This window comes from Scardinius erythrophthalmus (assembly GCF_964197995.2).
Source record: "Scardinius erythrophthalmus genome assembly, chromosome: 12".
NCBI lineage: Eukaryota > Metazoa > Chordata > Actinopteri > Cypriniformes > Leuciscidae > Scardinius > Scardinius erythrophthalmus.
In genome coordinates, this window is record NC_138232.1 from 8,822,325 (window position 1) to 8,849,835 (window position 27,511).

The 27,511-nt window shown below is 35.9% G+C and overlaps 1 protein-coding gene across 1 annotated transcript in view; it reads left to right on the forward strand.

Annotated features, from left to right (window-relative positions):
- The first annotated feature begins 375 nt into the window (after window positions 1-375).
- The window catches only part of cntn3b (contactin 3b), a 55,016-nt gene continuing 27,880 nt past the window's right edge, over window positions 376-27,511 (forward strand). Inside the window, exons 1-6 of the mRNA XM_081380383.1 lie at window positions 376-507; window positions 5,473-5,617; window positions 14,666-14,841; window positions 18,378-18,473; window positions 23,794-23,997; window positions 25,917-26,019. Coding sequence (XP_081236509.1) covers window positions 453-507; window positions 5,473-5,617; window positions 14,666-14,841; window positions 18,378-18,473; window positions 23,794-23,997; window positions 25,917-26,019 — 779 coding nt within the window. The 5' untranslated portion in view covers window positions 376-452. The remainder of the gene's footprint in view (window positions 508-5,472; window positions 5,618-14,665; window positions 14,842-18,377; window positions 18,474-23,793; window positions 23,998-25,916; window positions 26,020-27,511) is intronic.

Sequence of the window (27,511 nt, forward strand, 5' to 3'; positions counted from 1 at the left end):
GTGCAATGAATATTTTTAAGGAGTTAACAGTTGGGAGATTCTAGCTGTCTGCTTTCTTGTTTTATTCTTCCATCGAAGCGACACTTCCATCTGTCATTTACACTCAAAATATCATTGCATTGATCTGCACATTTTTGACTCAGGGCTTTTGTTTGCAGTGCTTTAATATTTTAGTTGCCGTCACATTGAAAACATCTCAGTTGTTAACTTTCTCTTTGATCCAACAACATTTCACCAGCATTTGTCCCTACAGTCAAGGTGATCACTTTTAAAGTGATCTTTCAGATCTGTCGATAGAAGCAGCCTGTCTGTCATATATGATTCAAAATGTCTTATTTTAATTATTTCTGTAATTACTTTCCCCCACAGATTATACTTCTCACATTCAAGGGAGAAATCATTCCATTCACAAGCAATTGGATGAGAGTCGTACTTGCCCTTGGCAACTAAAGATGACGTTACTATGGAAACGACTTGTGGTGCTATCAATCATTGGCTGCCTCACAGGTAAATTATTGTCCTGCTGTTTTTTTTCTTTTTCTTTTTTTTCTGAATGTGTTGCAATGGACTGTCATGCAAGAAACAATTTCATTATGATCATAAGCCTTCGATTCATTCAGTCCTCGGTGGAGGTTTGAGACAAGGTGTGATGAGCTGATATACGCATTCATCTTGAGAATATTGTTGTTTTGAATATCGTTGAATTGAATTATCATATTATATCCAGAAAATAAATATAAATATATTGAGGAAGTAATCCTTTATTTTTAAGTATACTAAACTTTAACAGGAAATCACCACTCACACACAATATAAATAACACCTAACCCTAATTTTGAGCCTCAAGTTATTTTTCATTTATATATATATATATATATATATATATATATACAGGGTGCGATTTGCCGGGGGGGATGCGTGGGATTTCCCCCTTTCTGGTCAATGTATCCCTGCCTCTGCTTAATTATTTTTATCCCCAGTGGGGATAAATTTATCCCCCCCTCAAAGTGATCAGTGCTACTACACTAGTGGCGAGGCGGATCACAAAACTTATCACGGATCCGTGGTTTAATTGATTAAACTCCATTTTATTTTAAAATGCGCTACTTTGACTGGCTCCACGCAGCCTCTATCACCACTCTGAAGACTTGCTCAATTTCCCGCCCACGGCGCTATATGATTGGTTACACCTCACGAGTAATAGCCTATCAACACTTGCGAGACGGCTGCAGGTCTTTTTTTACGCCGTATATTCAGCATATTACTGAAGCGGGAATAAAAATCACAATCTGATTATCTGTTTCTATGATGACAAGCAGGGTTAGTGTCCCAGTCACACCACTGAGAATGGCCGAAGTTACACATACGGTGTTTTAATCAATTGAGACTAAACGCAAAGGTTTTTTGATTACTCACTCACTCTTGAGTTTCTGGCGCGAGTGATTTCAATGTAAAGACGCGTTTACTCGCGTCTAGAGATCCTGCGGCGCGGTAGACGCGAAGCCCGAATGAGGCGAATTGACTTTGTCGGCCCTGCCCGACACGTTAACTGTAATCATGAGCCCGAGCCCGATTTAAACCCGTCCAGAGAGAGAAGTTTTACACACATTTTTTTTAATACGTGGGCCGTTATAACCAGGTGGCGCCAGGGAAGTTGAGATGAAGCAAAGATGAAGTTGACGATCGCCATCTCCGTAGTGAATGCACATATATGGAGAAATGCATGAATTACATCAGAGTGTTGCCTATTTCTTTTCGTTTTAAATTGTTTCGTTTAAAGACATTTCAAGCTTTCTTTAGATATATTTCTTAATATTCTCTGTGTGAGGCATACACTGAGTTTCGGTTAATTTATGATGAGATGCGCAGTGCAAGTGACCGGGGCGCGCGGGCGCCTCCATGATTAGCCTATAGCCTATGTCTGCTATATTTGCTTCTTAAATACATGCAATTCGTTGATGAAAAATGTATTAAAATTAAGATACAATTTATACAAAACGAAATTCACTTTAAAGAAATGCTTTCTACAAAACAAAAATTAATGAAGTGGTCAAAATCATGTCTGACCCACTCCAAGTCTCCCGATATACTGCACATCCTATCTTCGTGCTGTTCACTTTTCATAATCAACATAGATGAAAAAAAAAAACAAAAAAAAAAACATTATAATATTTTAACAAATATGCAACTAAATTTATTTAGTTATTTATTTATTAAATTTATTATTTAATGGCTAGGCTACAACACATAGTAGGCCTACAGAATCTCTGTACAAATTTCTGCACATTCATTTACTGCTTCTGAATTTTACACACAAGTTGAAAGGCATTTGTTTGTGCATAGTAAAACATATCTGCAACATTTATCAAGTTCACGGATAATTGTGCGTGGATTTATTAATTATTATCTTAATTAATAATGCAACAAGGACAAATCATGGTAACTGTCTTGTTTGTTTATTCAGAATGAAATGGATCGCAAATGGATCCGAATGAAGAAATGTAAAAAAAAAAAAAAAAAAACGTGGACAATGATGAACACAGAAAATAAACATGAATGAACTTTGGATGAACTTTGGATGGCCTAGGAGGAGTAGGCCTAGTAGGCTACAACTCTAATTCAACAAGGTTTTAGAATATAGAATATTTTTTAAACAAAATAAATATTTTTAAAGTTTATTATCCCGGGCCCGGTGTGATGCGTGCGAGTGGAGGAGACGCTGAACATGACACGTGACGTGTTGCATTTTGTAACACAAGTGCTGGATCAAGGGCCCGGCCCGGGTCGGGTCAAGTTCAGCTCGGGCAGAGAATCTAAACTCTGATTTATCTGATCCTGTCCATTAGCTTTGATCCATGTACGGCTTTTCAGAATGTCACCAAGTAGCCTAAATATTTATGTAGCCTAATTTTTCAGCGCGAAAACTCTAGCTAGCTAGCTGGGAACAATGAAAAGGGTCCAGAGCAGCAAATGCAGTGAATGAAGTTCATGTTCTCATGGTTTATTTTTATGAATAAAAATGTTTCAAAACATCCCCCCCTCTGTTTTTTTCACAAATCGCACCCTGTATATATATATATATATATATATATATATATATATATATATATAAAAGCACTGTTCTAAAGTTTGGTGTTGTTGAGATATGTATTGTTTTTGTCTCTTTTTCTCACTTATTTAACTAAACATACAGTGATAACAGTAATATTGAGAAAAAATTTGACCACTTAAAGTCGCTGTTTTTTTTTTAATACTGTAATGAGGAATCAGAGGAGTGAGAATCCATCTGCAGCTTTATTTTGGTCAGAGTCAAACAATACCGGGTCGAGACACAGCAGGGGCAATGGAGAAGGCAATATAGAATCGTAAACAGGGACAGGCTTAGGTCGAGACAGGCAGAAAACATACATATTTCAAAAGGACAGGCAAGAGGTCCGGGTAGGAGGCTGACAATCACAATCCTAAAGACAGGCAATGATTGAGGCAGGCAGCAGAGAATCAAACACAGAATAACAGTCCACAGTAGAAACTCTCAGAAGTGACAACCTTAGCAAATCAAGACTTCGCAATGGTGGTGTGTGTGTGTGTGTGGTGTGCTTAAATAGTGTGTGTGTGATGAACTGCAGGTGTGTGCACAATCCATCCCAGGTCTGAGGGCCTATGGGAATTGTAGTCCAAGTAGCAACAGTCAATATTCTGGTGAGAGCTCCCTCTGGTGATCCGGAGGAAGCGGAGAGGAAGCCTCACATGTAACAAATACATTTGAAAATGCAATTTATTCCTATGATAGCTAAACTGAATGTTCAGCAGCCATTACTCCAGTCTTCGGTATCACATGCTCCTTCAGAAATCATTAATTATTCCTCAGAAATCAAACATTATTATCAATGCTGAAAACAGTTGTGCTGCTGCTTATGAATAATGTGACCAAATCCGAATCAAGTCGTCCTCAGAGATTGGTTTCAATAAAAGCTGTTTTTTGAGTTTCAGGATGTTTTTATAGTACAATGACCTCTTACATGTCAAAATATTTAGTTTGTATTTAGTTATAATTTTATTTCTCAATTCAGGACCCTTTTAATTTCTTTCAAAAAGCGAAAATCTTACTGAACCCAAACATGTGAACAGTAGGTTATATATAATATATTTTTTCTTTATCCGGTCCTTTTATACATCTATTTAAGGTTGATCTCCACAAAGGCAGGTAGGCTGTGACCCAATACCCGTGTTTGTCAAAGATGATTATGGAGTGGGATGGAGGCTTGTCTGTATCTTATTATAAACTGCTGCCTCTTCCTGCCTCTCTGGATGCAATGGATTACAAATGGAACACAGAGGCCACTTATTTTTGTTCATTGTTGGCAGTATTTATAACAGAAGTAACATTTGATTAATGAGAGTGCAGATGCTATTATGTGGAGAAATAAAGACTTTATCATTTTCTTTTTTTATCTTGTATTCATGAAACCAAAACACAGAACAATTATAACCAGTACATGCATCAAATAACGTATAGTAATGGTGTGTAATTTCAGAAATGAAACGCACAACTTTTTTTGTTGATATTTCCACAGCAGCAGCTGACACAGTAGTGTATTTTCCTGTAGTGTGGTGTTTCAGCATGTTTGCAGAATTCTCTGGCTGTCTCACAAATATGGCTGCAGGGTGTATCCCTGTATAATGTTAGTGAATACAGAGAATATAATGGCTGCAAGTGTTTTGAATTTATTTAGATAAAATTCTTACAAATGGAGCTGCAAAAGATGTGTAAATAATGGCATTTACTGTGGTTCTGGATATGTTAAACTTTCTCAAATGAAAGCAGCTGTCAAAGCATGCACAATATAATCAAACAATATTGCCGTTTTGCATCATTTACATTTTTTATATATCTATTACAGCACTATATTTTATAATACAAGCACTGTACTCTTTTTGTAATAATGCTTTGATCCCTGTTTTGTCTTTGTGGTTAAAGACTTATCGCAAACAAACACCAGATTTGGATATTGAATGGATCATTGAGATATATTTATGCATCCAATCCTTTGAGTTTCCTTAAAGGGATAGTTCACCCAAAAATGAAAATCTGTCGTAATTTACTCACCCTAATGTTGTTTCAAACCTGTATTAATGTCCTTCTTCTGCGGAACGCAAAAAGAAGATTTTGAATAAAATGGGTAACCAAAATTTGATGGGCCCCATTGACTTCCATAGTATGGAAAAATACTATGGAAGTCAATGGGGCCCATCAACTGTTTGGTTACCCATATTCTTCAAAATATCATCTTTTGTGTTCAGCAGAAGAAAGAAAGTCTTACAGGTTTGGAACAACTTGAAGGTGAGTAAATGATGACTATCCCTAACTATCCCTATAGATGTATAAATAATACAAAATAATAAACTTTTTAATAAACAATAAAGTTTGACATTGGGTTCTAAAAAAATAGTTTTTTACTTCCTCTGTCTCAGTCTCATCAGCACAAGCAGAAGACACAAAGTTTATTGGTCCAAGCTGGAAAACGGAACCAGAGGACCTGATACTGCCCATCCATTCCCCTGAGCAGGAGGCTGTTTTAACCTGTGAGGCTTCTGGAGTCCCTTCCCCTCAGTACAGGTAGGAATGCTAGCAGTTTATGCATCCTTTCATTGCTATTACAAACCATTTAAGCAGTTGGTTTTGGCAAATTGGCAGCTTACTCCCATAAGGATCAACTTGAAAAGGATTGGCACTGATTGCTATTGATTTCCAGGAGAGAGGCAATTTATCTGTCCTTCGGGTTTGCCATTGCATAAATCCAGTAAACTACTGTATTCCTGTCAGCCTATATCCCAGTGGTATTGACTGTGACCCATTTTCATTTGCTTTCTAGAGTTTCACCAATGTCAACAATTTTAAATGTGCATCAACTAGCTTCGCTAAAGACTGATCTAAAAAAATTACAAAAAGGCAATTTAGCCTACTTCCGAAGATATGTTCAACAATCCATTACTCTGTGTACACATCTCAGCAAGAGCTTTAGGGATTAGCATTCCAAATTTATCATTCTGAGAGGGGTATGCATGCTACTGTAAGGACGGAAATTGGCTTTGAAATTGGGAGGGATCTAAATGACTAATTTGTGCTAGAGATTCTAAGATACTGTCCCGCATATTCCCTGGTGAGGCGTCTGCTCTGAAAATAGCAGTGCGCTCTAGCTCTGTGGTATATTGTGTTTCGTAGCTTGGGTCAGCATCATGTAAATGCTCAGGCAAGCACTAGGGAGGGAAATAATAACCTTGTGAGTGACATTCGATTTAAACGCTTACATTTCCTTTTAGCGCATCTTTGCGTAAAACACCAATTTAACTGAACATTACGAGAGTATCAATGTTCAAAAAGAAGAAGAGCACACTGACAGTTTAAGTCATGATGCTACCTTTACTTTTGAACAAACAATACAGCTAGAGTCTCCAAGGTCGAATAAGTTTGACTTTCGACCCAGATCCTGTTTTCTTTTATGCAGATATGTAACCATAAATAAACTCTGGTGGAAAGGAAATGAAGAGGCTTATGCATATATTCAACAACATGCAAAATAGTAATTTCCAGCTTTGTCACACTGAAATACACTGCACTCCCTTAATTCTTTAATTCCCTTCTCACAGATATTAAGTATATTTGGTTTTGGATTGTCATAAAAATCATTTTCCAGCTGAACCAGCTGAGTGTGTGATTGCTTTTAAACATTTTGTACATATAACTGTTTAATTTTTGTACAGTAAAAGAGAGGAAACTGTCTATCAACCATGAAGCAGCTAAAAGTAGTGGTAATATACAGTAGTACTGCTAACTACATTTGTCAGTAGCATGACAGTAGTTCAGTTGTCGAATGAGTAATAATGTTGCATGACCAAACAGCCCTTTCTGATGGAAAATCTGATTTATGTGAAAATTCAAAGTACTGGAAAGTTGTAATGAATTAGTTTGTACAGTTCTTGTAAATGAAAAAATCACAGATTTTCTGTGCACAATTTGAATTCTTTAATGCTTCATTTAATTAATTATTTAAGTTTTTTTAATAAAAATGTAAATGTATTTACTTAATAAATCCTCAATATAATTATTTATAATTTTGTACATTGCTATCTTTTCAACTCTCTCTTTTTAGTTGCATCTCTTCAAGTTTCACATTTAAAAAAAATCTGTATTTAGAGTAAATGTATCTGTTCAAGTTTAACATGTCACCCTAATTGACATTTTTTGGTGCCATGTTTTGATAATATCATAAATTGTCATTTGATAGTTATATATTTTTAGTAGTTTGTATAACTGATTTTTTTTTTGTTTACGTGTTAATATACTTCAACTACTGTACTTATTATGAAAATGTACTAATAATAATTTGGTAAGCTATAGTTTCAAAGAAGTTTCCCCAACATGTACCAGCTGTGTATTGTCTTGCTTTCTGGGAACATTTTCTCTTTCTGTGTCTGATAAAACCTACACCATTCATTCAATGAACTTTACAACAATACGCCCAGACACTGATAAGATTGAAGACACTCTAAAGATAATTTCTTGACCTTAAAAAAGAAATTTGCTGAGTTCTCTCTGACATTAAATTCTTCAAGGCTTGCCTTATAACATCCAATCTGGTCAAGAGGCACCCGAAAAGTTCAGTCCTCCCCAGCAGTCATTTCAAGTGTGTTAGCAAAGAACAGTAGAGCCAGCTAATGTTGTCTGAAGGTTGTCCAATTCTGCTTCAAAACAGTAAGAGGAAGAAGAGTCTCCAATGAGAATCCCGCTACTTTCTTTGTCAAAAGAAATAGTCAGTGTTCCAACAGAGACTGGTGGTATTTCAGTGTCTGCAGGGGCCGGTGTGAACTTTGAGAACACAACGCGCCAGGCTATTTTGCATCTCAGTTTCAGATTCCATAGAAAAGTAACTCAGAGCTGAGTCAGAGAAGTGCACTTGGCTGGCTTCGGCTCTTATCTCATGAAAGCTTTTTAAAGAAAATTGAGTTGCTGTAGTCTTTTGCACTTATAGGATTATATAAGAAATTATATACCAATTTTTTTTTAAGAATTCCTTTATGCTCACCAAGGCTGCATTTATTTGATCAAAAATACAGTAAAAAAATAAGTAATAATGTAAAATATTATTACAATCAAAAAAAAAAAAAAAATCCAGTGATGGCAAAGCTGAATTTTCAGTCACACTAATCAGTAATCATTCTAATATGCTTATTAGATGCTCAAGAAACATTTTTTCTTATTATTATTATCAATGTTAAAAACAGTTGTGCTGCTTAATATTTTTTGTTTAAACCAATTTGGGATTCTTTGATGAACTGAAATAAAAAAGTTTGTAACAATGTAAAAGTCTTCACTGTCACTTTTGATAATTGTATAGCTTAATAACTAAGTATTGATTTATTTTAAAAAAATCTTACCGAACCCAAAGTTTTGTACGGTAGTTTATATTAGTGTATGTTAATTAAGTTAAATCTAGTTCCGACTGGACCCTTGACTAGACCACAACTGACTTTGCTTCTAATGAAAATTCATGTTTTCCTGAAGGCCAAAAAGCCTTCCTTCTAAATATCACAGTTGTAGAATCACAGTAATAACAATTAAATAGATATCCTCCTCCTCTGAAAACAGCCCGGCTACTGTTACTAAGGTTTAACCATGATAAGTTGTTGTAAGGGTGGTGATGTGTAGTTTGAAAAGCCTTAATTTCTGTTGGTGTTTCTCCACTTTTTGTCAATGCTGTTTGCTAAGGCTGTCTAGCTGTTTAAGGTGTTTAGCAGAGTTGTTTGACTTCCCCAGTAACGCTTTAAAGATAAAAAGTTTAGTTTCCTGTGATGTGTTTCTAAAGCGATAATATTTTAGCGTATCTACAGAACATGCTGCTGTGCTTTATGCGACCCTTGCATGCAACAAGGCTTCATTCGCCCCACTTAGATAATTGGTCCGCGCTGTGAAGAACATTTAGCGCTTATCATATAAAAGCACAGAGCAAAAGCATGCCAACATTTAGCCGAAAATGTACAATGCAGTAAAAACCCTGACCTTTGTATCTCTCTAGTATTCTGTGGTTTGTTCTTTTTGTTCCAGCAAAAGTGAAATTGCATTAATGTGGTAGTGTGGGTCCACAGGGAGGGATAAGGCAAGCTGTGAGGCAAATTGAGGCCATAGGACAGCCATGACTCCCTGACACAATCCTTTGTGTGCTCTTGTGGTCGACAAGCACTCATACAGGAAGAATTTACATATAAGTTTTACATTAGTTTTAACTACTTGCATTCAGGCTATATTCCTAGGGAATCAAACCCATGACCTTGGCGTTGTTAGCGATGAAAAGTTCTGTTTTACTCACTTTAATCCTCCCTTCGGTGCTGTTTTAAATCCTTTGAAAAAGCCAAGAATCTGTTTTCCCAACCTGCACTTAACCTGACAGGTTTTTCAACCAGCCTAGCATGCTTTTGAGATTGTAAGGATATGAAACCTGGTCCATGGAGCAGGCAGTCATCAGAGACGAGAATGTGAAGGAGAGCTGGTTAAAATGCAGAGATTACACTGAGCAAGTCAGAGGTGCTCCTGTGTCGGCCCTCATTAGCTCGGCTCTACCGTGATCTTTGTTGAATGCTGGTTGCTTTCACGGTTGTAAGAAGTGCGGAGCATTCTTTTGGAAAGATAATTGGAGCTGACTGTTTTTATTTTTTGTACTTTTCAAATCTATTTTTCGTGATACTTTCTTCTAATGACCAGGGGCCTCATTTATAACCGTTGCGTACGCACAAAACAGGCCCTGAAAAAGGCGTAGGGGAGCGTGGGGCACAACGTAACACGGGGCTAGTTGTAACACGCTTGTTTTAAATACTTCCGCACATGCTTGGATGACGAAACTTTGTGTATTTAGTTGCCATATATAGAAAAAGAAATTCCGCCAATTTTTTTTTTTTCGAAGATATCCATAGACATTTATTAAACCATAGCAAAAGTAAATTTCTTACTTAAGTTAATTTTTCATCTCTATTTTTTGTGTTTATTTAAAATAAGACAAATCTGATATTATTTTAATCTCCAAGATGTTATTTAACAGTTGAGATAGTTCTTTAATGCTTCGCTAACTAGCAGAAGACACTAGCAGGGTTTAAATCCCAGTTGTGCAGGCGGGGCATGTTGTAACACTGCGTTACAATGTGCCCCTATTATTTTTCTAAATAATATAATTATTTATTTGTTTTGAACTATGTTGTATAGCTGTGTTTTCATGTGTTCGTAGTCAAAACTCAAAAATGAGTTTATATTTAACTATTAAAAATTGCCATTATTTTATATGAAAAAGTTTTTTAATTGTATTTTATTTAGAAAATATTTTAGTTTGTTTTGTATATATTTTTTTTTTATTAGATCAGATAACATTTTAAGCTGTCATATGTTATGTTACAATGTGCCCCTCACATGTTACAATGTACCCCCACCTATGGGGCATGCTGTCACATTTCACTTCCATTCTTTCGGGGTATATCAAGAAAAAAGTATATACTGTATTAATAAAAAAAACCACATAATTGTACTAGACATGTGGGAAATTAATGTGGGAAAAAAATAAATACTCTGAACCATAAGTAGATTTACACAAACTGAGAAAGTCAAAAAGCGTTACTTTGTGCCCCGCTCTCCCCTACGCCACTTCCGACGCTTAAGTTTTATAAAAACAAACTTGACTGGAAAATTTGCGCACCTATACGCAAACATTTTGGAGACGGAGGAGTTTGGCGGCACCGATGGTGAGCTGGAGTTAATGGCTTTTTGATCACTTTTAGACAGAAAATTTAAAGAAAATTATACATATACAGTAAGATAATGCAAATATAATTTCACTCACCAAGCCTATCACATTAAGCAAACATCCATCCCTTCTTAAATGTCCGTGCTAGCAAGCGCGTTGGGCCGTTTAGTGAAACTGACTGCAGATGAAGGAAAACCGTAAATCTTCATTATGAGTCCTAATCATAAATACAGTCTATATTCACAATAACAGTTTAAATAAATAAAATAATGTTTAAACTATGTTTTACATCTGATATAAACATTTAAATTAAATATGCCATCCTCATTAATGGAGTTGACACTTAAATTACATTAAATCATTACTGGGAAGTTACAAAAAAAAAAAAATTCTAATAAATATAAATATGTAGTAGATGCAATGCTTTGGAACACTTTTCCTGTGGCATTCTGTGTTTTAATGTTTAACTACAGAGAGAATTGCTTATCATGTTAATAGCAGATTGTCCGAAAAAATATTTTCGTGCAAACAATGCACAATAAGGCCTATCTGTTTCCATTAAAAATATAAAGCTATTAAAAATACTATTTGGCCAGTGAAAAAATTGAGAAAAACTTTCTCTGAAATGTATTTTATATTATTTGATGTTATATTATTACATTATTTATTCAGAAACAAGGCAAGGATAGGCTACTAAATTATTTTTAGCAATGTAATGTGACAGCACATCCATATCTCATATTTTCCTAATGTCTTGTACCTTTAAACATGGTATCACATGGATGAATATGCATATGCAAATGATATGCAGATGAGGATATGCATAGCAAGACCAGGCGTTGTAAGCTCCATATATGGTTATTTCAGGGAGGAGACTCATGTGCGCACAATCTTCCGCTGACTGGGATTTATAAAGGGAATTAGCACAGGTTCTGGCGTACGCACGGTTTTATAAGTCTGAATATTTTTTACCTTATGCTATTTTTGGCGTTCGGGCGTACGTACGCATTTAGTAAGGATCCTACGCACAGTTTTATAAATGAGACCCCAGGTGTAGGCTTTGTCTCTGGGCAGTTTGTTAATGTAGTCTGAAATAACAGAGATTATAATGATAATTATGTTGAGGTGACGTTAATAGTGACAGTAATAATAGCTGTGAGGATCATAACGACAGTGATGCTGATGGAGGCTTGGACAGTCTGCTGTGCGGGGGCAGCATAATTGTCCATTAAACTTCTCAGATAACTTTTTTATACTCATTATCTGAAAATACTTTGGCTCCCTGTCACTACTAAGCCTTTTTGATTCTTGTTAAGGAGCTCCTTGGAGACTGGATTGTTTGTAATTCTTTGTCTAGCCTTTAAAAACGATCATTCATGCACCAATTACCATCAGGCTGAATTCTGTTACTTTAACCTACCACTGTTAGATGGCCAGATTAAACAAAAAACAAAAACAAATATATATACTGTATATATATATATATATATATATATATATATATATATATATATATATATATATATATATATATATATATATATATATATATATATATATGTACTGGTAATGGTAACATGCAACTGTTAGTCTCCAAAAGTGTTCGAATCAGGTAAACAGCCAATAGGAGCACGGATGAAGCTATAGGTGTCATCGTGGAAACGGATATATGCACCATTAAAGTATTAATATGTACCCTTTATAGATAGATATGAGGGTACTGCCCCAGTAACAAGGTATTGCACCCTTATTTTCTAAATGCATGTTATTGATTTTATTGTAACTTTTTATTATAACTATTCATCCATGCATTTTTTTTACTGTAATCTTCATTGAGAAATTTATTTTTTCTGTAATGTACAGTATGTTGAACTTACATTTTGTCTTCATAAACCCCACCCCTTTATTACAAATACATCTCTGCCTTCATCCAATCAACAACCATTGGATTGAAGTCCTGCCCTACATTTTTTTTCTTTTTGATAAACCATTTCACTCGGATACACAATACAGTACGGAAGAAAAGATCAGACTCCACTTGCATTGCATTGCGACTTTAAAGATACTATTTTTTACTAGTAATCCCATAGAAAATATACAGTTAATAAAATGTGTTGCACTTTTGAAAAAACTAGATTTATATGAACACTTGCATAAGACAAAGAGAAAGGGGTATGAAAGAAAGGTTGGAAGAGGTCTGTGAATGTTCTGGTTCGATTAAAGTTGCCTAAATTGTTTGACAACCAAAGAAATAGATGACAACATTATTTTGTGCAGGTGAATATGTACCAACACAGATGATATTATATTCTTTCAGGATAATAGACCGGTTATTTCATTCATTTTATATACACAAGACCCCACCGTATGTTAGATGTAGGAGCTTTGTTGATTTATCACACTATTGAAAGTGTAATGGAAAACTAGATTAGTTTGATGTTGTAATATAATATTTGACTACTTTGTGAGAACACAAATATTGTCTGTATTTGCAGCAAGCAGCCTCGCAGTAATCAACTGTGTAACCCTGCAGGCCGAATGTCACAGTAAATGATATCAAATACAGTGGCTGGCTATGATATTAGACTCACAAATGATGACTAAAGGAGTCAGATTAACTCGACTGCCACACTGAGATCAATAAATAATGCAGTAGAAATGGGCTTCGAAGAGCTGCAGTAGATCTACGCTTTGTTGTCTGTCAGATCTGGGAGAAACCACGTTGTCCACCCCGCTCATTTGTTTTTCTTCACACAAGTGGAATAATGTAGATCCTGCCAACACCTTTTCCCCCATTGTTTCTGTCAATTCTAAGGTCTTCTGCCAAGTTTTGACTGTCTCAAACAACAAATGCCTGATTTAGCACAACAGTTTTTAAGGTCAATTCTGAATTCTAGATATTGAATAACTTGAAACGGTACAAATTTATTCAAATTTATTCAAGTTGGTATACATTTTATGATTGCACTCATTGATTATGTTGGTTTTCTGATGGAAAATGTTCCTCTTTGTAATATGATTTTCCTACTGTTTAAGTAGAAGGCAATATAAACCCACAAATTACAGCCTTCTTGGATGTACAGTGGCCCAGAAAGAAGGAATGTTCATTGCATTAGATAACAAATTATTAAACCAAATGGCACTTATTTTAAAGAAAGACAGCTCAAGCACACTTTTGAAGCATATTATCTTACAAAAAGAAGTTGAACATAAATGAACATAAAATCAAAATGAACATAAAATGTATTTGAACATTTTTTGTTTTCTGAATGTTATATGTCCATAGTCCATCATGTCTGCTACAACTTTATACTTCCTGTAATAGTTGGGATCAGATGTTCATACATTTTATATAAAATGAAAATAATAATAATAATAATTTAGCAACCAGCAATGATTACTGCATTCCGAATATTCTCAAGATATCACATTATTTTTTGTCAAGCAGTCCGATGTGCTAATTTGCTCTTTTTCTTCACACTCCATGTTGAAAAGTTTGTATATTACACATGCAAGTGTAGCTACATAACTGAAAAATAATGAACCTTTCACAGTTGAGTGTGAAAGCTTTATTTTATAAAGAGTCTACTGGTTAATCAACAGTAAAACCAACTCACAACTACACATTGCACATATTCAGGGTCAATAAATAATTAGGCATTTCTGATTCTTGAGAGCTGTTTTGCTTGCTTTCATCAGTTGTTAGTCTGGCTGTACTGCAGAAGAACAAAGAAGGAAAACAAATGTCAGCAATGAGCTTTGTTTTATGCTGAATCTGGCTGTATAATGAAGCTGGCTTCATCAGATCGATGCATGTGATGAATATTGGTTAGTTAGCTTCTCTGGAGACCACACTCCTGATTGTGTTTGCGTCTCTCCAGATGGTCTCTAAACGGAACGTTCATTGATCTTCATGGTGACGAGAGGCGTCGCCTGTCTGGAGGTAACCTGATCATTACTGGCCTGGATCGAGACCAAGACAGTGGTGTCTACCAATGCACTGCCTCCAACGCCCGGGGAACCATTCTCAGCAAGAGAGCCACACTACAATTTGCATGTGAGTAATGTAAATGCATACATTTTTAAAGATGTCAGTTTATGTATTCAACAATGCATTTTTCCAAAGCCACAATACATGCATACATACATTTACATAGACTACCATTCAAAAGATTGGGGTCAGTGTTTTTTGAAACACTGACGAATTTTGAAGAATTGAAACTTTTATATTGACCAAAAGTGAATAAATGCTAATAAATATATTCATCAAGGAATCCTGAGAAAAATGCATCACAGTTTCCAGAAAAATTTTAAGCACCACAACTGTTTTCAAACGTTTCTTCATGATTTCTGAAGGATCATGTGACTGAAGACTGGAGTATGCTGAAAATTCAGCTTTGCCATCACAGGAATATATTAAAATACTGTTTTTACTGTATTTTTGATCAAATAAATTCAGCCTTATTGGGCTTAGTGACTTTCAAAAACTTTTCAAACCCAAACCTTTGAATAGTAGTTTATAGCCCCTTTCACACAGCAATCCCAGTAATTACCATAAAATTACCAGAATGACTTTTCCAGAAAATATACAAGCGCGCTCTTCACACAACCGTTTTTTTTTACCAGAAAGATACCATTCATGCCAACTGTACTTCACCAGTAATTTACCAGGAAAGACTGTATGTGTGAAAGGGACTTATGTGTGTATATACATTAGCTCAACCAATGCCATTGAGTTTGGGGCGGGATTCAAAATTTGTCCAATCAATGGCATCTGGGAGGAGCGGTTGGATGTATATAAGCGACAAAAGCACCAGCTTTGGTATTTGGTATTCACATGGCATTGCTTAAGAAAGAGCAATCAAACGAGCTGTCAAATGTGACAATTTCACAGGGTGAAGCACCATTTCATCGACTTCAAACTCCATCACTCATTCTCATTACTCACCAGCTTCAACAGCATCTTTGTATGCTACGAATTGACTCGCAATATTAATACCCGTACTGTCTGCTCCTCAAAGTAAACTGCCAAGTATGAGAATAGCCATCTATCCACCTGGCCTCTGTGCCTTTGATTTAAAATGCTGTCCTTGTGCATGCTTAAAGAAATCAGATGCTCAAATCATCTTTTCTCAAAGACGGGATTGTTTGAGAAGAGAACACACCTGGTCACGGACTTCTTTTGTCTGTCGCGAAGACTCCTCACTCTCTTGCCGTCTACCTATTGATCCACACAGAGCATCATACGTCCCCCCTAGGAGACAGATTATCATCTTTATGGGTGGGATAATGAATCTCACTTTAGGGGATTGGTTAACAGGACTTGCTTGACATTTATTTCCTATATTGATCATTGGTTAGTCAAAGGGGAATTATGATTTTAATAAGATGATAATGCCGCTGGCTTTGATAATATGTCATTGTGGCATTTCTTATCTTTCAGACAGCTGTTGAAAATTGCATCCCATTGCGTTTGCAAGCCAGCGTGAAATACATGCTGTAAAATTTGTCATTGGGAGATTTATTCCATGGTGGCTTTCTATTGGCTGTGTACTGGGGTAATCCTCTCCTGGGGCGAGTTTGAAATGAGTACCTTTCTCAAGGGTGCAATAGCAGCAGAGGAGATTTGTGACCTGACAAACCGTGGCTCACGCAAGTGCTCTAGAATTCAAAGCCTAGTTGTGACAACTGGGATTGGTTGGATCATTAACCAGTAGACTCTCATATATATTGTGATGGGGTGGTCATATGCATGTTTAATTTGTGTTTTTGTATATTATCACCCCTCAATACCCCAGCATCCACCCAGAAAACCTAGCAATGCACCAGCCACTCCACTTAGCAATCGCATAATAATGATTAGAACAGCAACCACAATGCCCTAGCAACTATGGTTGTTATTGGTTTAATCTATTTCAATTTAATTCATTTTTAATTAGTTTTACAATTTGCCATTTCAATTTATTTTTCGTTAGTTTCCAATTTATCATTGTTTGTTTAGTTTTCTCATAACATACATTGTACATCATAATTTCTCAGAAGTCTGAAAATGGTTAGATCGAAGATTCAGTCTCTCTAAACTCCTCCTTTCCACGACTCTACTCTGCTCTGATTGGTCAGACGGGTCAGTCTGTTGTGATTGGTCAACCATTTGCAGTTCATGTTGGAAACAAAACGTCTATTACCATATGTAAATTTCAGCTCCGGAAGCTTCCCCAGGGCTTGATAACACAGTTATACTAATGATGGCGTAGATTTTTCTGTATAAGTTCCAGCACGAGTACTTAACCTTTTGAAGTGCATGCAAAGTGGATTTTCAGCACTGAAAACAGCATGTTCTCGACATGTCGACAACACGAACCAAACTCTTCCAGGCCTTTAGCTACAACTACAGCGTTTGAGGGCTGGTCAGAGTAGACATCTTTCGTGGGCAGCCAATTAAGACCATAGGCTGGCGTTATGCAAATTTGTTACAATGCTACAACCGGAATTGCTGATGACTCATTTCCGCATTTAATTTCTTTAGGAGATAATAACTTTATTTGCCGTGAACTTTGATCTTTAAAACTTTGCAGACTTTGTACATTCACAAACAGCTATATTACACACTGCATGAAAGGTAATATTCGAAAAAGCATAAATGGGGGCAATTTAACAGCTAGGATCTTGAAGTTGAATTTTCTGCAATCTCATTAGAAAGTATCAATAAAAGTTCTCAGAATTAATCCATTAACTCTCACATCTTGACCCTCACATATGAATGTTTTTCATTTATGAAGCAACGGCATTCACTGTGAAGATGTCTGACTTACCACCCAGTCTACAGCCTTCACATGAGTCCAGCCTTATAGATTTTAACACAAGAGACCATTAATCAGCATCTGTGGCTCTGCCGCTCAGGCTCTAAAGCCATTCATCCTGTTACTATGAGCCGAGCAAGTCCTGCTCTTTCCACTTCAACCGCGGCTCCGTACTGTGTGGGACTTCTTTTCAGTCAGGACTCGGCAGGGAATCTCTCATTAATCTTTCCCACTGTTTTCCACCACCTCTCCCTAATCCTGATGTTTTCTTCTGCTTGTTTTGTTTTTCTGTTTTTATCCCCGCTACTGTAATTTGTCTTATCGGTCACATTGACTCTATATTCTTTGTGTTGGGGAGCCTGGCTCTTGGCTTGTTTGCTTAAGGGTGTGGAATTGGCACAGCAGGCCACAGTTACAGAAGGCCTTCTCTGTCACGATACAAGGACGAGGTTTTTATCATGCCAGGTATACGAGCAGGCTGCCAACTTCCTCTCCTCCTGTTAATTTGCGAGGATGAATCGTGTGGACATGTATTGACAGGGAAGCTGCTGGCTCAGTGGGTGAGATTTAGATATCTCTGGTAATGATGCTGGTAGGTGGAGGCAACGTTAGCATTCCTTTTTTCATACAGCCTCATATTGTTTCACTAGACTGCATTGTCAGACACCCACTGTATGCTTTGGACTTTTGATTCCGTTTCCTTCTTTGTACTTTCTCAAATATGAGCGCGACTAAACGATTTCAGTTAACATTGCTTTTTCATTCCTTACTTTTTTTTTTTTTACTGTTACAGATCTAGAAAACTTCAAAACGCAGACAAGAAGTGCTGTCAATGTCAGGAAAGGCCAAGGGGTTGTTTTGTTATGTGGCACACCTTTGCATTCTGGAGGTAAGTCTGTACATCTCGCCATTTAAAGCAATTTGAACAATTTGTCATATAGTGAATAATGAATTGGTTAGTCAAGCAAAAGATCTGTTTTCATAATCTTTAATCAAAATGCTCTTCCTTTTGCAATCACATTGCTTTTAATTTGATGCCACTTTTAGCATTATATACTATAATAATATTTATCCATATTTTCAATTACTTTATACAGTAGTTTTGTTTTTTCAGTTTTGATTTTATGTACAATTTTAGTAATTTTGTTATCAGTTTCTGATATTTTTTATTTTTTTGTGTTACTTTGTAGCTTTGTCAATGCAGCTATATTTGATTTTATTTTATTTCAGCTTCATTTCAATCACTGAAAATTATTTTAAAAGTTTAGTTTGTTTTAGTTAATAATAACAACACTGGGTTGCACAAGTTGTTAAATAATGTTAACCAATAGCCAAATAGATATTTAGGCAATTTTTTTGTGAACTTTTTTTATTCAGTCTGGCTACACTCTGGTAGGGACACACACTTCTCACCATTTTCTTGTTTAATATCCTGCTTTACTTGAAAATGTCAAATTATTGAAGTAAAATGGGCGATTCACTTTTGACTTAAAAAAAGTAGTTAGAATCTGTGAAGTGCTGCAAACATACATGCGCTTGCTCTTAAAACCATAAAATGCTTCCTTTTATCCCATTGCATAACATAAAACCATTTTTTCCCCTTGTTTCATCATCCCTAGGAAATTATATGAAACTTGCAAAGAGCTTTTTTAGATGAAATGTTAGTGATAAATTGTAAAAAACACCAGCAACAACAACAAAACAATTGTTCATCTTGCCTCCATTAAAAAGAAGTATAATAAAGAACACTCCAATGTTGTTTCCAGGGGCGGATCTACCGGGGAGGATGGCATTCTAAGAAAAAGCATTGCCGCCCCATCTGCTACCTCAGATTTATCCCAGTATAAAATATAAATGTAAATAGTGTTTTCTGTACTCCATCTTTAGCAGCTGCGCTTTAATGTGATGACATAAAGAAAGATGTACTCTGTAAAAATGGCATGAAAACACGTCTGCTCCACGGCTGCTCACGATGTGTGTAGTCAACTTCATCGACTCTTATGAACGGGCAATTTTTGTGAGTCAAAAACACACAGCACAACCAGTGTAGCTCAGTTCACGAACAAATTTACTGTTTTTCCATTTGTTCGTGAATCCAATCCCGTTCGTATAGTCTGGTATTGCGGTATTATTTTGCGCAACGCTTCTCGCTATATTTTGACTTTGTTGTTACTGTTGAGATGTTACTAGTTGGAAGTCTCAGAAGTCTCATATCTGCTTTGATATTTTTGCCGTTCTTTTTTTCTAGCGAATTCAAACGTTTTTGTAGCTCTTAAACTTGATGCACTAAAACTTGATTTTTATGTCATCCAAGTAGCCTACATAATATTAGTAAACTCTTCTTTATGTAGTAATGACAGACCGATAGTCTAACAAGCTCAGACATTTAGAATGTGATTATTTTTTTTATTTTTTTTTAGGGGTCCAAACACTGAAAGTGAATTGGACCCCAAATGAATTTATATTGCTAACTGCAAATTCTAATCTATCTGCCATTTCAACTGAAAGATGAACAGGATAAGGAATCTTTTAAGCCACATTTTCTATCATTTTTCATCCCTTTGAATGAAAATAAATGCATTGATCTAGTTCATTTGTAAAACTATTGCGTACTGGCAGTATAGTTTTATATAATTAGTGTACATAGAAATATGTGATGCTTATAGATCATTAAATATTTTACTTTTATTGACAGACATGATTAAATATAACGCTGTCCATTTAAAATGAGACCACTTTATTTGTCTTTTTCAAGATAATATATATATATTTTTTTTACAAATAAGACACTTATTTTCTATTGTGGAATAATAAAGGAAACACTTAAACTGCAAGCATAAGGTTAGACTACACATATTATAGAAATAAATGAAATGAAATGGTGCTTTAGTAAGTCTTAAAAAATGCTTCAAGATTTTGAGCTACAAATGATATGAAATTGTTCTGTGAAATGTGATTAATCTCATTTTAAATGTTGATACACATACACCACATCTATTAAGATGACAGTAAACATTTTTATACTGGGTTTGGGTTTCTTCTTCTTTCTTTCTTTCTTTTTTTTTTTTTTACTTCTCTTTTAATCTAACAGTAAGAGGAAGTGATTTCTTTTGAAATTCAGTTGCCCCTTTAGACACCAGTATATATATATATATATATATGATATATGCTATATATGCTGTTGCCTAACTTTCTTTGAAGATTCGAGATGGACTTTTCCCACTTGAATCAAACCACATCATAAGATAAATTTCAATGGGATCATTAATCATTTACATGGGACATTGGTGCTTGCACCCCGATGATTGCCGCTCGCGGCTGGATTTTGTTTTTAATTATAGTATAGATGTAGCATATGATATAGATTGAGTATCGATGATTGAATGCTTGCTTGCTTTCGTGTTTCTCCCCCCACTCTCTCACAGTCCTCATGTCACCCCCATAAATAATTTTCGAGATCCACCCCTGGTTGTTTCACGGGCTGGAACCAGGAGTGGTGGAAATGCATGTTCGCATGGTAATTGTGCTTCTCTTAGGCATATATGCGCCTATCCTTAGACAAGACTGAGGTTGTAATTCAACCAGCTGTAATTGGACAGAAGTCATTAGACCCCAAGTGCAAACAAGAACCAGGCAGTGAGAAACATCAATATCAATTAGAGGTTGTGACTATTACTGCGACAAATGAGATGTCAGAAATTAGAAGATGTGAATTTGTTTGATAGGCTGGCAATTATAGTTTGCTGAGATAAATCTGTAATTAACCATTTGTTTAATTAGAGAACCCAGAAGAGAAGCATTTCATATGAGAATACTCTAATGTTTGGCTTTAATGTCACAAGCGATTGAACACGTAAGCTAACTATGACTAAAAAGCCAAAAATAAATCATTCAAAAGAGCTCTAGAAGGCAGAAATGTAATCAAAATGCTTTGTTGTGAAGCAGACCCGTTTCTGAACAACTGATGGTCATTTTACTTGGAGTAAGCATGCTGGTTAGCATTAGACCTTCTAAAGAAACTCATTTACTGTGGATTACAGATCCTGCCATCGTTTGTTTGGCTTCAATTTGTTTTCTCATTTGGATCACTTTCTTTTCAATCAGACCTGAATCTGGAGGCAAATGAAAATAAAGACCTGAAATTGAAATCTCAACCCAATTAGTAGGAAACATGTTTTTTTTTTTTGACGAATGCTTTTTTTTGTGCTGAGTAGGTAATCAATTGTTTATCACTGAAGAATGCAAACAAGAATGCTAAGCTTTGCAAATTTCGAACTGATTCTATTATAAAAGTTTCTGCTGTGCATAAGTTGAAGAATTACAATATTGCTTTTTATCTGTTTAGATTTAGGCTGCATATTGAACTCAAAAGACAAATGGGTTATTATTACCAACCTGTTTTATTGTGGAAGAAGCTATATTGTTTTACACTAGTAATATTTAAAACATCTAAGCTATTTTCCCTAAGAGCAATGCTGAAGATTTTCATTGTTGTAAAACTGCATGTGATCAAACATTTTAAAAGCAAGTTTTCTCTGCTCCACATTTGCAGTTTCCTGCTAGATCAAAATGTCTTGTTATCTTGGTACCCATGATCTAGCTGTCTATTGAGATTGCTGAACTCAAAAAACAAATTGGTTATTATTACCAACCTGTTTTGTCATAGTGGAGGAAGCTATATTATTCTACACTAGTAATATTTAAATCCCAGGGCAACTGTTTTATCTGTTGAAAATATAGTGTGTTATCAAACCATTTTCTCTGCTCTACATCTGCTAAATCAAATGGCACAGTATCAATCCACATACACTACCGTTCAAATGCTCAAGATCAGTACGTTTTTTCTTAAAGAAATTGATCATTTATTCAACAATGTTTAAATTGATCAAAAGTGGCCGTAAAAACAATGTAAGATTTTTATTTCAAATAAACCTTTGGGGGTGGAAAAACTATCATGGTTTCCACAGACAACTGTGTATAATAATAATAATAATAATAATTTCTTGAGCATCAAATCAGCATATTGGAATGATTTGTAAAGGATCGTGATCATGTGACACTGAAGACTGGAGTATTGATACTGAAAATTCAGCTTGGCCATCACAGCCGTAATCTGCATTTTAAAATAAATTCACATTGAAAACAGTAATATTCTAAAATATTACTTTTCTTACTGTATATTTGATCAAATAAATTCAGCCTTCTTTCCAAAAGCATTCTTACCTACCCCAAACTTTTGAATGTAGCATTCGAGTAGTTTTTGTGGCTCTTTTTGTTTGCTGAATATATTTTTTATGAATTACGTGTATAGACATTCATATTTTGAATGAATTGTAGAGCATTCAGAGCATTTATCTCTTGACTTTGACCTTGTCTGTCATTATTTTAAAGCTGTAGGCCATTTTGCATCACTTCCTTACATTGCCAGAATAGAGCATCAATACAACTCTTATATTGGATATCACAATACCGAGGACATGTCATGCACTTTTCCAGTGGTGGCCTCTTTATCATTGTAGTTTGCAGGTTTGTTAGTGTTTTCAGGAACAATTCTCTCTTTTCGATTGTTCGACGATCAGCGCATTTGACAAAGAGCTCTGATGCAAGGATTCCTGGGCCAACCTGATCATAAAGAATTGCTTTTAACTTCACAACATCCAGCCTGCCAGCGTGTTTCCCTGTCTTTTGATAGGCGGCCCGGTCTCGGGGGACACTTTTTGAGTGGCAGCCATCCTGTACACCTTTCCAACAGTTTCATCATGTGCACGAGCCTCTCTTTCCCATTCCCTTCCCCCTCTTAGTCTCCTGTAGATGACACGCTAATGCACTGTGGCAGGGCCTTCGGTCTTCTCTGGTTCAGCCTTTTTCAGTAAGAGCCAGCCATGCATGAATGACGCCAGCAGAGAAGCCTTCGTCCCTAGCCACGGTGAAGCCGGACAGGGCATGTGTCATAAGAGTGCCAGTGAGGCGCTTTAATCTAGTTTGTTTCGCTCCCTTTCCTGCCGCCTCACAAAGGAAGAGTCACTCTGTTTACTGAACCTCACCTGCCCTAAGGAGGTCGGCCCGAGGCAAAGCGAGTGGTGTAATACAGACACTTTGTACGCTTTCTGGCCGAGATTATAGTTTACCGAACAAAGTGACTCTACACCTTTCTGAAAATATAAATGTCTGTGTCAGAATATAACTCTCTGTTTCTGACATCTTTCTAGACCTCACATTCACCTGGGTCTTCAACGAGTACCCTCACTTCGTCCTGCAAGACAGCCGGCGCTTTGTGTCCCAGGAGACGGGGAATCTCTACATAGCTAAAGTGGAACCATCTGACGTAGGGAATTACACCTGCGTGGTTAATAACACTATTACCAAGGAGAGGGTCTTCAGTTCGCCGACACCTTTAGTGCTGAGAAACGATGGTAAGAGGGTTGTCTGTCAAATACTGTACAGTTTATGAACCATATAGGAGCGTACACTGTAAAAAAGATTTTTAAAGATAAAAGACCGTAAAAATTATACTCGAAAAACCTGTTACTTGGTTAACGGGAAAGGCCCCGATATACTTCAAACGATATCTACAAACTGAAGTCATTACGAACAAAATCAGGCAAAAACGAAGGACGTTTGTCGTTGCCAAAGCAACCTTTTTAATAAAAGTTTGCTTGTTTGTTTTGTACTACCATTGGTCCATGGCGATTACGTAACAGGTGTGCGATGAGGCCCTGCCCTTCTTTGACGTGGATATCTTCTGTGGTTCATTTGTTCTGTGAGGTTGGACATCCTGCTTTATACAAGAGCTGCTTTATAGTAGAAAATAAAGTCGTAATTCTAATTGAAAGCGACACTGTCACTGTTTTTCATGTTTAATATTGTAAAGCTGCTTGCTTTAAAGCAATATATTGCATAAAGTGCTATACAAGTAAATGTGACGTGATGCTAAATTGCAGAGCTGGTGCATATACTGTATATTCACATCGCTATGTTCAGATGTTTTCTCACTGCTGTCATTTTTGTTGTCTGTTAATTTTGTTGTTGGGAGGAAAGCGTGCAGCACGTATTAACATATTCATCTAAATGGCGCTCTCAGCAGCTTGGGCAGCATCAGGATGTTCATTAACAGTATACCGCTGCTCATATATGTGACCCTGGATCACAAAACCAGTCACATGTCACACGGGTATATTTGTGGCAATAGCCAACAATACATTGTTTGGGTCAAAATTATAACTATTTTTCTTTTATGCCAAAAACCATTCGAATATTAAGTAAAGATCATGTTCCATGAAGATATTTTGTAAATTTTCTGCCGTTAATGTATAATACATTTATTTTTGTGAGTGAATGCAGCACAATCGAACAGAAATGGACACCTTTAAAGGCGATTTTCTCAATGTTTAGATTTTTTTTGAGTCCTCAGATTCCAGATTTTCAAATAGTTGTAACTCGGTTAAATATTGTCCTATCCTAACAAACCATACATCAAGATGATGTATGAATCTCAATTTCAAACAATTGACCCATGTGACTGGTTTTGTGGTCCAGGGTCACATATTTCTTTTTAACCCTCAGCAAAAAACGAAGAAGAAATATCCCCTATGTATCGGGGCCTTAAGCCACCTAAAAAAACGGTAATAGATATAATGGGACATTTAATGCAATTTTACAGTAAAATACAGTTAAATATACAGTTTTTGAAGTAAATAGACTTTTCCAGAATTCTCGGTGTGACAGCTCACGTTTTTCAATGAAATATCTGTTTCTTCTTAGTTTTAGTTTTAGGTTTTATGTTACATTTTATGCTGTTAAATTAATGTTTATTACATTATTTTAGTGTTACCATGATGGTGGTTTGTTTAAGATTGTGTGACTTTAGATTTTTTTAGTATTTATATACTAAAATATAAATATAAATATTTTAGTATTTGGTATATCAACATTTTTTCAGTTTTCACAGATATTTTTCAGTTGGGTCAAAAGAGCATGTGGCATTGTCTGAGAGATCTTCATTCGTAAATGTCAGAGATGTATTTATGCCGCTGTCTTGAAAGCTAAACTGCCTCTTTTAAGAACACTAACCTGCACTCTTGACAATGTCTCAAAGGAGGCCACATTTCCATTTGAGATGGATCCTGTTTTTATTATGTGTGTTCCATAAATCTTTAATAACGTGTCTCTGTATTTTTGGCACAATCTTCTCGGTTCCCCAGCTCATTGACAGGTCTTTGTGTTTTGCCATTTGTTGTTGTTTTGCTTGTATTCTGGAGTACAAAGCTTGTATGTTGTAAATCATGAATGACAAAGCCGTTTGCATCTGTGGTGTATTGTCTGCCCATGGCAGGAGCGATGGGAGAGTACGAGCCCAAAATAGAGCTTCATTTCCCAGACACCATTCCAGCTGCTAAAGGATCCACACTGAAGCTAGAATGCTTCGCCCTGGGAAAGTAAGTCCGACATGCACACACCTGGGTCTGTCTGCGTCCTCTCTTTACAAACTCTTGCCCGAGTTCACACCCTTGCTTAGCTCTGTTTCATTTTATCCTGCGTTATAAAATACACCAAGTTTGTGATCAGCACTTCAGGTTCTTTCTTAATGCGATTTGCAATCTGTCACGGAAGCTTTTTACAGACGCCTTTTCACTATAATGGCCTGCTTTGCAGAGAGCAATGACCTGCAAGATTCCCTCCTTAAATAGTGTGGAAATAGAGCTGCAAGCTTCTTTTCAAAAGAAGAGCAGAAGGGTTGTCGTTTAGAAAGGGGGTAATGCAGGTTTTCAAAAAGCGGGAGATGGTGGCTTTTCAAACTATACAAGGAGTGCATCACCATAGATTCAATTCTGAATAAGATCCATTCACACTCAGATTTCCTTAATGGGGTATATATTTGAAGAAATAAGGGGGAAATGGATTTTCTTTTGCCAAACATTATGGTATTTCAGTTCCTCAGTCAATGTTCCTGTAGATCGTTCTAGAAACTCTGCTGTCATGGATTTGATTCATGAAATACATGAACTGATCAAATTGAATGAAATTTCAATCAATTTGGATAAAAGCATCAACCGAATGCATATATGTACACTACCACTTTAAAAAGTTTAGGTTCTGTAAGATCTGTTAACATTTCTTGAAAGAAGTCTCTAGAAACCATTGTGCAATTTTATTACAATTTAAATTCATTGCTTTCTATTTTAATATATTTTAAAATGTAGTTTATTCCTGTGATGGCAAAGCTGAAAATTCCTTCAGAAATCATTGTGATGTGCTGATTTTTTGCTTAAGAGATTTTGTGCTGCTTAATAATTTTGTGGAAACCATGATACATTTTTTGGGGGGGATTATTTGATGATAGTTCAAAATAACATAATCTATTATAAACAGAAATATTTTATAACAATACACAAGTCTTTACTGTTACTTTTGATCAACTGAATGCATCCTTGCTGAATAAAAGTATACATTTAAAAAAAAATAAAAAATGTACTGACCCTGAACTTATAAATTGATAATAATTATTAACAATAATTAAAAATGATCAATGTATAGTTATGATGCTTTAGATAAAAGCATCTGCTAAATGGATTTCCACTCACCAAACATTGCATTTAACCATATTCATGAACTAGACCATGTAATTCCTCAAATGGAATTGTGTGCATGAAAAAAAGTTCCTTTAGCTGGTAGAAAATGAAGCTCGCAATGCCAAGGCCGTACATTTAATTCCTACAGAATACATTAATGATTAAAAACTTTGAATGCTTTGAATAAAAGTTTTTTCCAAATGCATAAATGTAAATGCATAATGTACTCATAATAAAATGCGTATATTGGATGCAATGTATGTTGCTTTGGATAAAAGCGCTTGTCAAACATTTCTACCGTAGCAATGCCAAGGTCATGGATTTGTTTTCCAGGCAATTAACATATTAATTCAAAAAG